General features: G+C 40.4%; 1 protein-coding gene across 1 annotated transcript in view; it reads right to left on the reverse strand.

Moving 5' to 3' along the window:
• The window catches only part of LOC116317348 (voltage-dependent T-type calcium channel subunit alpha-1I-like), a 186,518-nt gene that overhangs the window by 10,261 nt on the left and 159,410 nt on the right, over positions 1-16,847 (reverse strand). Inside the window, exons 30-33 of the mRNA XM_039613171.1 lie at positions 14,389-14,459; positions 10,087-10,165; positions 9,671-9,792; positions 8,216-8,665 (exon numbers count right to left, since the gene is read on the reverse strand). Coding sequence (XP_039469105.1) covers positions 8,216-8,665; positions 9,671-9,792; positions 10,087-10,165; positions 14,389-14,459 — 722 coding nt within the window. The remainder of the gene's footprint in view (positions 1-8,215; positions 8,666-9,670; positions 9,793-10,086; positions 10,166-14,388; positions 14,460-16,847) is intronic.

Consider the following 16,847-nt stretch of genomic DNA (forward strand, 5'->3'; position numbering starts at 1 on the left):
AAAACATCCTTGTCAGTAACTACTACAAATACTGCAAACATCTGTCTTCGTGTCAAGCTAAACTCAACATCTGGCTGTGCTCTTTTCTTTTGTCAGGCTTCCCGTTGAATCGCTATCTTTTCGTTCTCAAGACTCAAGTCACTCAGTCACTTGAGTCTTGAGAGTGAAAACGAGAGTGAAAACGAAGGTTTACAAATGGTAGTGAGACCTGCAATGATGTATGGTTTGGAGACGATGGCACTAAGAAAAGGCCAGGAAAAGGCCAGATGGTGGCAGAGTTGAAGACGTTTGGACTTTTTCATTGGGAGTGGCCTGAATGGACAAGATTAGAAAAGAGCACATTGGAGGGAGAGCTCAGGTTGAGCAGTTTGAAGACAAAGTTAGAGAGGCAAGGCTGAGATGGTTTGGACTTGTGCAGAGCTGGGATAGTGAATATACTGAATGAAGGGTCTTGAAAATTGAGCTGCCAGGCAAGAGGCAAGACCACAGAGAAGATTCATTATTGTATTGAAGGAGGCCATGCAGAGGGTTGGTGTGACAGAAGAGGATGGTCGGCATAAGATGAGATGGAGGCAGATGATCTGTGGCGACCCCTAAAGGACGCAACCGAAAGAAGCAGCATAAGAAGAGCCATAATCATTAAAGTAATGAGGATTGTTACAAGATCTGAAACAGGCAAATGAGGCTGTAACTTCAACAGTAAAAGGTTTACTGAGGTCACAGAACCTTGGAGCAATAGGGTCATTTTCTCATTAATTTCTATTCAAACAGACCTTCGTTTGCAGCCACAGGACATGGGCATTTGGAAAAAAAGCAGGTTTACGGTGCGTCCAACACTGGCTTGGGCTTTTCTGCTACTGATTAACACCGTTGATGATAGACTTACTGTATGTAAAAAATAAATGTATTAAAATAAATGTCTCTTTATTCAGAGGTTTCTCCCTTTGATGAACACAATCTTGTTTAAATCTGTGAAAAACAACTTGTTCTTTTTTGGGGGATGGGCATCTCCTCCTTTGTTTTTCTGTCTTTTAAATATAATTTCTCTCACTTTGTCTTGTTTCCCAGGGTACTACTCACTTTCTCACTCTCAGCCCTGAACCCCGAAGTCTCCTTACCCCTTACCGCATGTCTAAAGTTCAAGACTACCCATTCCCTCCAGGACCTGCTTTTTGTTCCCATTTCTCTTCATATAGGAGTACCTGATAAAGGGTGTGAGGTGAAGAGGCCAACTGCAGCTGATTGTCAGTCTGTGGCAGCACCCACTGATGTACTGTGAGCAACACATACACATTGTTTCATGTGCTGACAGATGCGCAGCAAGGGGTAAGGCAGTCTGATTGATTGGCTCAGCTGGGGTCCTTGGTTGTGGTAAATGGTGCCCATGACTCTGTTTGACTCAATGTCTTTCTATGTTCTCTGTATATTCTTTCATCCAGAAATCCAGTCTGAACAGGACTTGGTGCAACCTGCTTTAGATTCTGTGCATTACACTCAGATCCTTCTAACCCAAGTCAGCTTTTTGATCATTCTAACATGCTGAGAATTCAGTGTGTAAACTGCAAGCCACGCCTTCTGGTCCATCATCAGTATCTGACCTCACAAATGTGCTTCTTAAGAATAGTCAAAGACTCACATAAACACTCCTACACCTTGTCTTGATGCATGCTCAATCATCCAGGTAAGTAAATCCTAAAAGGTTGATTCTGTTCATCTGGACGTAGCGTTTTCAGTGAGAGAAAAGTTTTGTGACTCAATCAAACCACTGATCAACGGGCTTTGATCAGTGGTTGTTGATCAGTGGTCATGACAATTTGCATATCAATGATTAAGGAACTGACCTCACAGCCCATTGTTCATTCAGTGTGCTAGTTTCAGTCATTATGCAAATGTACTGTTTATAATGTTGGGGAAACCTGCAGTCAGCCGAGACTGAAGAAGTCAACGTTTCTCCTACTGAAAACGTTACGTCCAGATGAACATAATCAAGCTTTTGGGACTCCTAAACCTTGAAGAGTTGAAGCTGTTATAGCTGCAAATGCTGGGCCAACATCTGGGACAGCCACTGACCTGCAGCAACCACTCACCAATTGCTTAGATAACACATATTTTTCCGTAGCAACCAGTTTCTACACCTGTGTGATTGAGGCTTGAATTAAACTATTCAATTAAGAGGCATTGGGGTGCTGCAGCCCTATTTATTTATTCATTTTTAGTTCTGCTGCAAATAGCAACGACACAGTGAGAGCTTACACAGTAGAGTGCCTACCAACAAGAACACATATCAGCAGTTAGTACCCATATGGTATATTCCCCTACAGATAAGGGTAATGAAAAAAAATACAACAGAAGAGGGAAAACAAGCCAAGGGAAACACAATGCTCATTAAAATGTATTTCAGTCTTATCACTGCATACATGCTGAATGGTCACGGAATCACTCGTTAGATTCTCAGAGCTGTCTGAAAGACTCTAAGCTCCCTGTGGAGACAGTTGGGTATTTAGGAAATTGATGTACACCTCACATGAAGAGAGTCCATAAAAGAAATAATGCTGCATCACTGCAAATTTCTTCCGGCTGTCTCTGTGGTGTTATGCACCAATAATGATGAAAATCAACAGTTCTCGTGTCGAATCCCAGCCTTACCTTACAGCCTACATGCAGGGAAGACTGCAGCCATACAAGATGTGCTAAGACGTCACATAAAGTGTTGAGCGTTTGGACTGAGATAATTTCAAATAAAACACTTTAAAAAAGCCAGAACAATATTATTTTACTGTTGCATTATTCATGCTCTCAGAAAGACTTCACTTTGTAATGACTCCATTACTAGATGTTCATGGTGATTTGAAAACAAAACATTTGGGAGAAAAAAAAGGCAATCAATTGTCATTAAGTGGATGCACGCTGGGTTGTAATTAGTCAGTATGAATCTCACAGGGCCTCGGAAAGGGAAAGTCAGCAGCTCCAAGAGTGAAAAACACTTTTATGGGGTGATAAATAATAACTGCCTGGTTACCATTATTTGATTTCATTTACATTTTACAGAAATGCATTAATAGCTTTTTAATTACAAAGGCCAGAAATAACAGTGTGAAGAAAAAAGGCTTCAGAAACAAATTTAAACCATGCTCACTCCATGATCTGGGCCCAGACGGTGTTAACAGGATGTTATTGTATTGTATGTTATCATTTCATCTAAAAACATTTCCTTTTATGAAAATCATACATCTTTATAGAAGGAGATCATTCCGTATAGCAATAAGAAAAGAACCTTTTTGGCACTGGTCACGATACAAATCTTTTTCGTCTTGCAGAAAATCTAAGCGTGGTTCTTTGTAGTCTTCGTAGTTTTCCAACATGACCGCACTGGAACAGGAAGTAGCCACGTGCAAACTGTTCCCACAAAGTTAGGATCATGAAATTGGCCAAAATGTCCTGGTATGTTGAAGTGTCCCTTCCAATGTAACTAAGGGGCCAAGCCAACTCATGAAAAGCAACCCCACACCATAATCACTCCTCCACCAAGCTTTACACTTAGCACCATGCAGTCAGACAAGTACCGTTTTCCAAACTACTAAACCCCGAGTCGTTCATCAGATTTGGATTTCCACTCAGAGAGGATCAATCAGTGTGACTCATTACTGCTCTAGCGTCTAGTGGTGGTGTGCTTTACACCACTGCATCCAACACTTTGCATTGTGCTTGGTGATGTAAAGTTTGGATGCAACTGCTCGGCCATGGAAATCCATTCCATGAAGCTAGCAACTGGTAATTGCCAGGATGTCATTCACAGGTCTCTAGGTGTGCATAGCAGAGGCTTTAGCCAGTAATGACGGCCAGCAGCTTCCATAATTTCCAATCAGGAATACACACTTTTCTCTCATGAGATGGTTGCTGCGACCGGTCTCTAAGCTGGTGTGAATGAGGCCTGATTTGGGTTTCTGAACTTTAATTTATGGTTTTATACTTAAAAAAATATTGCTTAAAAACGTCTTACTGGCAGCATACAGTTTTTTTCCTTCCTGTCGTATTTGCTATGACTGCATTTTTGATTGCAAAGAATGTCACAATATAAATAAACATAAGAACAGGCCCTTACTTGGTGGTTTTGATCTAAAAAAAAGAAAGAAAAAAAGCTGTTTCCCTGCTAATCAGAATAAAGATTAATAATACAGTGCAGCTAAAAAAAGGCTCATGAAAAGAGTTCCTCCCCTTTCCCGTTTCATCCGTCTTTTACTGCGTTTCTGGTTAAAAATAACATTAGGCTGACAGACAATGAGCTATAAGCACAATGAGACTGTGGTGGAGCACGCCACCCACTCACAAGCTCACTGTGTCTTTAACCATTCCAAAGTCAGCCTCTGCCACCGTTCCCTCGGCTCTGACTGCTTATCCATTGATTCAATGTCATTCTTCAGATGGGTGACAACGTTAATTTCCTTTCAGATTCGCCAAAGTACAGAAGATCACTTAGGTTAATTAGGTCCACACAGTGTCCAAAAAGTAATCAGATTCCCGTATCTGTAAGGATCGTCAAAAGGAATGACATGCATCATGCCTGCAGGGTTGATTATTGGTACAAGCTGGGGGACATGAGTTATTAATCTGAGCTTAATGTCAACAGGAGAAAGAAGAAAAATCTTATAGTGACAGCATGGATCTGCCTCTGAACATATTAGACATAATAACACTTATAATCATGGTGAACAAGTTAATAAAAACGAGTAAAATGAGGCTGTCCCTGTATAAAAGTGAGATTTTTAGCAATGCAGTGCATCTGAGTTCACTCGTTAATCTAGTTTTAAGTCTTTTTTAGCCTCAGCAAGAAAGAACTAAAAGGGTTCATTAACCTAAAGGCAGCAAAAAAAAAAAGAAGTAAAAGAGCACAATGTGCTGGGAGTGAAAGTTTAGTTACTATATACAGTTAATTAGATGTAATGGCACAGCCACTAAGCAATCTTAAGTTAAAAGCTTCTATAATCAGTATTTTTACATTAGGACTGAACAAAACAGTTAATGGATCGAATTTACATAGTGCTTTTCAGTCTTATTGACCACTCAAAGTACTCTGCATTACACGACCGCATCGCCCATTCATTCGGTGTGAGACACACTGACTTTATATATTTGACTTCCACACACAACATCATGCTACAGTGACTTATCAGGGACAGTTCTGGGGCTTCTAGAGGGACCAGGAACATTTTCACAATCTTTTTTTTTACCAAAATTACAAAAAAGTCCAAATGTATATTCTTGTAAAGGTCATTACACACAGAAATTTTGAATTTTTCAGATCCCAACTTGTCATGTCATGTATATGGAAAATGTTGACATCAAGTGCTGATGATCTGGTTCTAAACAAGAAAAGGAAGAAACTGAGACTCTGGGTTCATCCGATTCTCATGAGACGTCAGGAGCAGAGAGAATTTCATGGTTTGACCCAGAGGTTAAAGCTGTCTAATTACTGTTTTCATACAAAATAAATAAAACATTAAATTATTTATTATTTTAGTATTTCCATATCATTGTTGGCAAATGCAGTATTGTGATTGGTCTATTGGTCTGATTGGTGCTCTCTTTATTTAAAAAAACATCTAATTTATAATTTCACTGGATGCAAATTAATCCAGTAAAATGATGCAGTCAGTGTGAATGGCTGTATAAAGAATTCGTCTGGCCTTCACCCCCTGTCTGCTCTACCATAATAACTACTCTGATAAGAACATTATTAATAAAATAAAATAAATAAATGAAACAAAAAAGATTAACATCAGGAGCCTGGAGAGGGTCCATAGTGCTCCTCCAGAAAGTTTCCTGTACTAGTAACTCTATTCTGCATAATCATGTGGAAATATCCTAGTGTGTTCTCAGAGAATAGGACAGCCTAGCATTCAGGTGGGTAATAGCTCTGTTTAGGGTTCTTGCCCCTTTTTTAAGAACAGCTGGCATCGATGCCAACAACAGTGTCTGTGTTTACGGGGTCACTTCTAATCATTTCTAATGAGCCACCTTGCAGTTTACTCACTTGGCGCTGCTGCCAGCAGTCCAAACAAATTAGTTAAGCTCAGAAGTAAACACTCCAGCAGATTCTTGCGGGATGCAAACAGACCTTTAGTTCCTCCACACAATTATTCAATGTGTCAAACAGTCACCCTTCATTCAAGCATTTGCTCAATCACTTGATGCAACAATCACTTACCTGCTCACTCCCTCACTTTCCCAAACTGGTAGTGCTCCTTCGCCCTCCCCAGCCTGTCTCAGTTTTCCCACATAGTTGTTCTATTTTTCCTTTGTTTGTTTCCCTCCCTCTTTCTTTGTTGCCACCTTTGCTTATTTACATGTGTCTTTCTTTCTGCTCCAGCAGGCACACGTCTAAAAATACCTGTTCTCGTCTGCAGGTGCAACAGTTTCAGTGGGATTAGAAATGTGTCTTCTACTGACTGGCATCCTTTTCCCCCACTGCTGGTGTTTTTTGGTAAAGATGGTGGCCATTTAATATTTTTACACATGTGCGCGGCACTTCTCGGTATACGTCTCAGTCTTGTGATTTATGTGCTTTAATATATCTTTATGTGTGCGTTTAAAAGTCACCTCTTACACCTTGTATGTACACAAGTAGGGCAGCGATGTTTCATGAATAAAAACAACTCCAGCTGCTGCGCAGTCCCACTGAGCCTGACGGATGCACGCGGCACCAACTGCCACTGTAGATTAAATTAATGAAGTCTTGAAATAACCAGAATAAACATGCTAATCGTGTACAGTTCATCACATATTCACAGCCTGTTTGTGTAGTATTTTTAATATGAGCCAGGCTCAAGTTAGAGCTGCAACTGTCACTTTATGATTGAACAAATTAAATGGTTAGGCACCTGCCTAACCATTCCCCTTTTGGGGCTTATCTTGGTGTTGCCTCTCCAGTTCACTTGTTGTCACTTTGATTTCACCAAAAGAGGTAAAAGGGCTTTGCAATGGCTCATGCTTTTCAAACTTGAGGTTTGAGTGACAATGCATATTACTCATATGATCGAGTGTTTCCTTAATTTATACTCTGATGAGTATTTTGTAATTTGATAACCTTTATCCTTCATTAATTGATGAAGTGGCTGCAGTTGCCCAACATGTGAAAGATCCCTGCTTTGAGTCTGGGAGGAGACACTAAGGGACATCTGGTGAAAAAATCAAATGTGTGCTGTGGTGGTGCCCACTTGTGACCCCTCAGCTAGAGCAGGAGGTAGAGCAGGTCATCTACTAATCGAAAGGTTGGTGATTCGATTATTGGCTGCTGCAGTCTGCATGCCAAATATCCTTGGGCAAGATACAAGTTACTCTCTGATCCATTCATTGTAGAGTGAATGCGTGTGAATGTTAGACAGCAAGCACTTAAGCATAAAAAACTGCTTGTATGAATTGCTTTGAGTGCTCAAGGAGAGTAGATATGTGGGCCAGTCCATTTACCGCTTAAAGGAGCAGCTGAAAGACATTTTTAATTGAAGAACTGTTAACACTAGTATATGATGGCAAGGACATGGGTTGGGAGCCCAACCAGCCATGTGCAAATTGCCTTTTTTAGTTATAAAAGCACAGAAAAAAAAGCAATCAAAAAACAAACCCTGAAAATGCCACTTAATGATAATTACTCCGATTGCATTACTGGTTTATTACAATGGCAGAAACTAGTGTCTTTTTTTTCCCTCGCTCTGGGTAAAGGAACAGTACATGTTACCTTAAGGGACAGAAGTAAACACGTCTTGGGTTGTGACTATGCAAACTGGCTCTACACTGTAACTCGGATCGGCAATCCTGTTGTGTTGTTGAAGGACTTTGCAGTCAAGAGTTGCGCACACTAACGGTGTCTGTCAAATCCTTATAACCACAGGTTTCAATATCATTTTGTGACGGCTGTAACTGGGAGAGGTTGAATGAATACATATAGTATATTTAACCGACTTACAGTTAACCCTAAGCCTAACCCGTGGCTTCCAAGCCACAGGGAGCTAAAGAACTGCCTGTGGCTTGGACGTTGCAGGTTGCCGACCTCTGGTTTCAACAAATGATTTGCTTAAGAAAAAGTATAAACAGGTTTACAAAACTATTTTGTTTTTCTAAAAGATCAGTGGGATTTTGACATAGCCAGCATGCAGAACCCAACCCAAGAGCTCTCTATTCAGCAGTAATTACTCTCTTGAATATTTGAAAGTCCACTCACCTGTGCAGGGGAGTAGAGGCGACATCGAGGGTGAGTGTGTCCCTCATGAGCAGCGCTCCCTCCTCCTCCATCTCGAAGTGGTGCCATCAATCCGCTACTTGGGCCCCCGACTGTTCCCGCTGTAATTGCGCCAGACACTCCGCCGCCTACGCCCGCCCCGCTCGCAGTGGCAACGGTGGCCCCAGCGATGGCTCCGATGCCTCCCATCATGCAGCACAGGCCTCCCTGGGCCAGCTCCAATTCAATCTCTGCATCCATCTCGGCATCCTCCTGCGCCTCCTTGTTGGAATCGTCCAGATGTTTCATGAGCACGGCAACCACCACGTTTATCAGGACGAACTGAGCTGTGAGCACGAAGGACACGAAATACATCGGGGAGATGAACTGCAGTCCGGCGTGACAGCCGTAGTCGGTTCCTGGATGATCGGGCGGGCACTCTCTCAGGGTGTCCTAATGGATAAAAGGGTATTGAGAGAGTTTTGAAAGGTTGAGGAAGGAATGAAGTGTCAAACACATGAAAAGGCAGTAAAGGAGGAGAGAAAGAGTGAGTGGATAAAATGGAAAAATAGTGAGGATTTGGGCAGACAAAGGTGGATAGCAGCAAAGTTTTGAAAGGGAAGGAGAAGAGCTAAAGATCAGTCAAATAAGGAAGATTTTATATGGAGTGAACACACAAAATATTTGCTAGAAATAATGATTTTAAATCAGAGTTGGGCTTACAAAATGTGACCAGATTGCCCAGTTCCATTTCCATTATTTACCAATCAATCAATCAATTAATACTCTTTAGTTTTAACATGACTATTATAGAAAAGAGAATCTGAAATGTCTTTACAGGCCACACTGTCAAACTTTCACACTTCCAGAAATCTGCTTTTCAGCCACAGTCACTTTTAGAGAGCCTAATCAGCACTGATTAACAGCTGGATATGAGCTGTTATAAAATTTTAAGAGCTCCAGGTACTCGGGGTACTTGGGTGTGATTGGAGAGTAAGATTGAAGTGATAGATGAAATTAAAGAGGCAGATCAAATAGTCACTTTTTGTGAATGTGAATTTGAATCTTCATTCATCCTCTGTAGACTCTGAGTGCACATTTACATCTTCAGGATCATCTTTGCTAAAGGACACGCTCATTACTCACTCATTTCCCCAACCTAAATACAGTCTAGTCCACAGATTTGAACTAAAGACCTTCAATTATAATTCTGCTTCTCATCTTCTTTCTCTGCTGAGATTGGAGTAGCTTATATTCGATCAGCCAACCAGGACAACATAAGCATGTATGCGTTATTAGACTAGAATTAGAAATGCTCAAACGGTGTCTCATCTAAAAAAATCTGTCCAAAACTGCCACTGGGGACAAGTTGAGGTAAAGTGGTGTGAAAAACAATCATTTAAGCCCATTAGATAACCCAGCCCAAAATGATGAAATGAGGATGAAGAACAAAAGTACCTTCATGATGCCATTCCAGTTGTCACCAGTTGAAACCTGGAAGAGCGTAAGGAAGGCCATTCCAAAGTTTTCAAAGGTAGCATGGCGGCTCATTCCTTCGCAGGGGTAGTCAGCATTACACACTGAGACCAAACATCAAGTGGAAAGAAAACAAAATGAGCAAGACGGGGTAAAGAGTGAATCTTGGCTCAGTCAATATTGTATCTTTCTTTTGCATCTGTCCATAGAGTGAGACATAACAAATGAGCAGGTGGTACAAATGAAGTTGGAAAAAATCCAGGTAAAAAAGGCAAATCCAAACACTCCTTGTATGCTGTGTTTTTTATTGCAGTGTTTTTACAGATATCTAATTATAATTGATAAAGGTGCTTCAAAAAGCCTTTAGTTGGAATAAAAGTGCTGTCTGAAAGACCCACCTAGTTCTCCAAACAGCTCCACCCCCAGAGCAGCATAGATGAAAAACAGTAACATGAAGAGTAGGCCCAAGTTCCCCACCTGGAACATAAAGAAAAAGCATTCATTTGTTATATTTGTGTGTGGAATCGAATCACGTGGCCCTCCACCGTTAGGTGAGAGGGGGCTCAGCCACTGTAGAAACTGACTCAGTAGTTTCCAACTCCTCCTCCTGTTTCCACTGTCAGAGTTCAGAGATAACTGTACTTAATATAACAGGATTTCACTATTTAAGAGTTTATATTTGAAACCAGAACCTTCACGTTCCTTTTGCATTGCTTGTTATCATCCGTGAATCACACAGCAAGGCCTTGTCTGTCTCATGCTGAAACATACAAAGATTAACTGCAGTTTTGTTCCTGTTTGTCCCTGTTTGGTCCTTCTGGACTGGAGAAGAATTTCATTGGCTCAGAAATAGTTGCAAGTCGGGTTTACACAGCATTGTCATTGTATTGCACAGTTCTGGGTGACATTGTAACGTGTGAATCGGTCCATGTAGATGGTCACAGTGTAGATGTGGATGGATAAAGAGCCCCTGTGGGTGCAGTAGTAGGCACTAGCATCACACCATTAGCTAAGTCACTTCACAGGGAAGGCAGTGTGGTGCTTTTAAATAGGTGAATGTAGGAGTCTATTAGACAGTCAAATAAACTGAGAGAAGCTGGGGATAGCATACAATGTGTTTGAGTTTTTACAGGAGGTGAGATCACAGGGGAGGACCGCATATAATGAGAGAAGGAGATAAGCGGAAATGAATGTATATACACTACAGAGGAGAGGCTAGGCAAGGCCTGAGGAGAGCGTTCTTCTCACCCCAGCTGTGCACGTTGATGGTTCATGATACATGTAAAAAAAAAATCCATGCCTCGGCCTGAAGCAGTCTGCAGCTTCCAACTTAAACCCATCTGATGTCTTTGGATTCCTTGAGCAGAGACTGAAAGCAAACTTCAGGAGCAGTGTTGCTACACAATGTGAAAAAGATAGTTAAATGCTAAGGAAGCAATACAATGATCAACAAGGTAGCTGAAGTTGGAGCATCCTGTGTCGTGTACATCTTTTGGTTTACGGTAAACTAATCTAAAATCTAAAGCCATCTACTGAATTTTAAAAGTGTGTCCTGAAAATGTTGTTGGTGGAATTGGGAGGAACATTTTTTTCTTCAAGGTAAATTCTTTCTACATAATGTGATATGAGAAACACTGGGATATGGTCAAGGCCACCCACTTCAAATCCCAACTGAAAACAAGCAGGATGATTTGTTTTTGTTTTTTTTACAGACACAGACCATTAAGGACAAATACATCGCTAAACCATGGAGCACAACCCTCCTACTGTTCTCTATGTGCTTAAGCAAGGAACGTGTATTTGAGATGCATTTAAAACACAAACAGAAAAGGTCACAAGACACTGGCTCTTCTTATATAGGCATTTTTAAAACCACTGTATATTTTTTTTGGTGCCTAGCAGAGGGATACCAATTGGTGTAATTGAGAGAAATTCTGAGACGATTTCTCGGTGGACCAGAAAAAAAACAAGTTCACAGCATGTATTTGATTTTTCTACTGTACAAGCATAACTGTGCATACTTGCTATTAAGCTAGATTTATCTTTCTTCTGGCTTCAGTGAAGACGTGCTCTACTGAAGAAAACGTTGATGTTCTGGCTTGTTACGTGCCCAGTTTACAAAGGTAAAACTGACCTCATGAAAAATGTGCGGATGCTGCAAAATCACCTTATATAATAGAGCTTACTGCTATATCGTATACACAATGCCAATTACCTGCTTCATTTGCTCTACACAGAGTTGCGCTAACATTACAAACGATCGACTAATGGGTTTTGTGCCATAGCACCGTGGCAATAAATCTATCATGAAACTACCTGTGAAAAAGAAAAAATATAGATGAAATGATACTGGAACACTTCCAAGATCTATGTGACTAATGCTTTCATCCCATTCTTACTAATATATAAATACACAGTAGTATGCTATTTATAATGCAACACAGTGAAGGCTCAATTGTTATTGTTTTTTTCAGAGAACAGCTGATAATTTGGCTTTTTTAGGCCTTTTTTTTTGGACAAAATAACAATGGCATTAAATTAATATCTGCCAGCGTTTGGAATGTAACAATTTTCGTTTACTATTTACCAATGTTTGTGTGTGTTCATGTCAATTTTGTGTTTGCGAGGTGAAACTGAAAATGAAAGAGCTTGCATTTATAAATGTGAGGCTTACTGAAGCAGAGACATTTTCTGTGACTATAATTTATATATGTGCACAAATTTTGCAAACATCAGGGAGACCAAAATCCTCTCAGACACCCAGGAGAAAGAATCAGACCGACAGCAAAACCAACATCTTGCTGCTGACTCACTCCATTAGAAATGCCTCTAATAATCCAAGAGTTAGACAGTCCCAATACATCACAGCTTGCTGTCCCCTCTGGTTTGACCAAATTAAAAAAAACCTTGACACAAATTTTAGAATTTTCTGTATATCTCGTTAAATATGACCCATGCTTAGATCCATAAGCATTTTTTTGTAATCTTGCCTCTGTACTCCACCACAGTGGATCTGAGATGTGGCTGAAGTGCAAACTTTCATTTTTAATTCAAGGGGTTTTAAAAAGGTAATTCATATACTAACAGTTTCAAAATTGCAGCAATTTTATCCATTAGTCGCTCATTTTCAGAGGCTCAAAATGAACTGCACAATTGACTGACAAGCAGTGTAATGGCCAAAGAAATCCTGTTCACTTGATATTCTATGACAAATTTATTAGATAAAAGGTAGCTGCTAACTGGAAGTCTCAATCTGAGGTTCCAAAACACCATGATGCCAGAAACGAGGCCATCATTTGGATAAAAAACCAAAATGGTTCTTAAAAAGGAAAAAAATGTGGCAACACCAAAAGACTATTGAAAAAAAGATAAAATTGATAACTGTAAATTATAGCCATGGTTAAGAAAAAACCCTTTGTCATTATCATTGTCATCAAGTCTATCAAGTCTACAAGCAAGAGATGAAATACATAGAAATACAGATGAAATCGAGAGGATTTACAACAAGGTGAGATTAGGTCAGATTAGACTTGATTAAAAAACATCTAAAGGAGACGGCCCAGGTCTAGAAAATCTTTGATGAAGACTAATTTGTATCAAAATGACTGGAAAAGGAAATTATGTGGAAGGAGCAAAACAGCTTGTGATAGAAGTGATAGCTGATGGGCTACACCCTCTGCTCAGATTCAGCAAAGCTGACTTTATGGCTCTTTGCAGTGCACATGGGTAAGAGGTGAAAGCAAAAGCAACCCAAGAGTTGTCATGATGGAAAAATGGGATATTAAAGCCAAGACTGAGCAGAGCATGTTTTTTTCTTAATGAAGACAAAACTTTATGCAGAGAGACTGAAAGCAACTACAGGAAAAGGATGAAAAAATAATAATAATAATCCATAAATCTAAAGTGACTTTAGTTTGTCCATTTACTTTTGAGCCTCTAATGATGGGGGAGTGTGGGTATAAAACTTGCTGTAATTCCTGCAGGGTTAAGTAGTTTTGTTAAACGCCATGAATTAAAGCTTAAAGTCTGCATTTCAAGCAAATGTAGATCATTTGAGTTTGAACTGACTGTGGTGGTGTACAGAAGCAAAATTACAAAAACTGTGCTGCTGTCCACCTACTTATGGATCTGACCTCAAAAAAATAACACAATGATTGAAATGAGTTCCACAATATAGTGGTCGAGTCCCAGAAGAGCAGAGTGTGACTGGAGTACGGTGCTGGTAAAATATCTCAACATTACTGAACTCCTAATAAGTTATTAAACATCCCCAGCTAAAATAGTAGATCTACAGTTTCACTATGTCCCCTCAGATTCCACAAAACCATCCATTAATATCAGCAAAGGCTTGAGACCAAGAGTCTTTCAGTGCAACAGGGGAGCAGAGCACATGTGCTGCTCTGCTCTCATTAACAGTGGTAAGAATGGAAAAAAAAGAAATCTTAACTTATTGCTGTGAGTGTGTGTCTGCCTTTTTTTAAATTCCTGAATAAATTAGAGCAGCTATGGAAATTTACCAAGTGTGCCACAAGATTAAGGGCAAAAATTTTTCTAATAACCTGACTTTTAAAAAGTTCTAATTCTCAGAGAGCGTTTATCGACTCTGGTCATTTATCATTTCACAAATGTTAATTAACTCCTGGGTGCCCTTGTGATAAGCTCTGGGGTGTCTGTGTGTGTGTGTGGGGGATGACACATACCTGAGGCAGAGCTTGGACCACTGTGTCAAGAAGAGCTCTCATCCCTGTTGCCATTTTCAGCAACTTCAACACTGAAGAGAGATCACACAGGGTCAGAGAAAACTATAGCCATGGGCAAAACTGCATAAGTCTGTGTCTGTACGTGATACTTGACCTACGTGTTGCGGTGATAAACAACCAACAACACCTACAGACTGAAGGGAAGTAATACCAAAGACAGAAAGACTAAAGGCACCAGAGGGATGGAGGGGAAAAGTCAAGACAGATACATAAGATGTGGGCAGAGAGAAAGAGACAGACAGTAAACGATCAATACATGGAACAGGTTTCCCAGCTCATCATAAGCGACCCTCAACGATTCCCAGAGGTCCAATTTCTGGAGGAGCTCGGATATTACTGGAGCCAGTAGTGAGAGGAAAACATGAGCGTATTCTCACAGAGAACAGCAGGGAACAATAAAACCTCCTGGGAGATGGGCTGCTCTTCACAGTTCTTAGTGAAGATACACAGTGCGTGAGAAAGAGAGGGTGAAAGCGGTGGTTACAGTCCATGAAGAGAACAACTCTTAATAACCTTTTCACCAAAACATACAGCCAACAGCTTTACTTACAAGCAGTTGCTGCCTTTATTTGCTGAAAACATTTTGGAGTCTTTAATGCTCGATCACGGCGACTTTTAAAAGAAATGGCTGCTTGTCAATGATTTTAATAACTTTGACTATATTTTGACCAGTGGGACTTTGTTCTGTAAGATGTGGTACTGCAATTAAATATCTACAGTTCTGAAGGAGGACTTCTGTCTAATGAACTATGACAGTGAGATTTTGGCACCGAATGCCTCTGACTGGTTGGAAATTAGCTTCAGCAATGCTACAGTTAGTAAAAAGCATGGCTGTACATTATTTCAATGTCAGGTTTCATATTACATCTAATTTGGTATCTGTAAGATATAAATTATAGCTCTGTGGTTGATATTATGACTGCTCAGTAACACTATATATCCTCATTGGCCACTTTGTTAGGGACAACTGTTCAACTGCTTGCTAGCATAAATATCTAATCAACCAACCACATGTTGGCTGATAGGCGTGGTTGAAACAACCTGCTGAACTTCAAATCCAGCATCAGAGTTAAATGAGTCTGAACGTGGATCAGACAGACTGCTTTCCCCTGTCTTCGCTGCAGCTAGTCCAGAGTTAGCTAAGAGCCAGACAACAGCAAATACTTAGCTAAAAACTGAGTACTTGCTATAAGGGTTAAGGTTCTGTGTAAAAAACAAGTAACTTCTATATTTTTTAAATTAATATAAATTTGAGCATACAGGGAGTGCAGAATTATTAGGCAAGTTGTATTTTTGAGGAATAATTTTATTATTGAACAACAACCATGTTCTCAATGAACCCAAAAAACTCATTAATATCAAAGCTGAATGTTTTTGGAAGTAGTTTTTAGTTTGTTTTTAGTTTGAGCTATTTTAGGGGGATATCTGTGTGTGCAGGTGACTATTACTGTGCATAATTATTAGGCAACTTAACAAAAAACAAATATATACCCATTTCAATTATTTATTTTTACCAGTGAAACCAATATAACATCTCCACATTCACAAATATACATTTCTGACATTCAAAACAAAACAAAAACAAATCAGCGACCAATATAGCCACCTTTCTTTGCAAGGACACTCAAAAGCCTGCCATCCATGGATTCTGTCAGTGTTTTGATCTGTTCACCATCAACATTGCGTGCAGCAGCAACCACAGCCTCCCAGACACTGTTCAGAGAGGTGTACTGTTTTCCCTCCTTGTAAATCTCACATTTGATGATGGACCACAGGTTCTCAATGGGGTTCAGATCAGGTGAACAAGGAGGCCATGTCATTAGTTTTTCTTCTTTTATACCCTTTCTTGCCAGCCACGCTGTGGAGTACTTGGACGCGCGTGTGATGGAGCATTGTCCTGCATGAAAATCATGTTTTTCTTGAAGGATGCAGACTTCTTCCTGTACCACTGCTTGAAGAAGGTGTCTTCCAGAAACTGGCAGTAGGACTGGGAGTTGAGCTTGACTCCATCCTCAACCCGAAAAGGCCCCACAAGCTCATCTTTGATGATACCAGCCCAAACCAGTACTCCACCTCCACCTTGCTGGCGTCTGAGTGGGACTGGAGCTCTCTGCCCTTTACCAATCCAGCCACGGGCCCATCCATCTGGCCCATCAAGACTCACTCTCATTTCATCAGTCCATAAAACCTTAGAAAAATCAGTCTTGAGATATTTCTTGGCCCAGTCTTGACGTTTCAGCTTGTGTGTCTTGTTCAGTGGTGGTCGCCTTTCAGCCTTTCTTACCTCGGCCATGTCTCTGAGTATTGCACACCTTGTGCTTTTGGGCACTCCAGTGATGTTGCAGCTCTGAAATATGGCCAAACTGGTGGCAAGTGGCATCTTGGCAGCTGCACGCTTG

Source organism: Oreochromis aureus, linkage group 6 (assembly GCF_013358895.1).
Source record: "Oreochromis aureus strain Israel breed Guangdong linkage group 6, ZZ_aureus, whole genome shotgun sequence".
In the NCBI taxonomy this organism is placed as follows: Eukaryota; Metazoa; Chordata; class Actinopteri; order Cichliformes; family Cichlidae; genus Oreochromis; species Oreochromis aureus.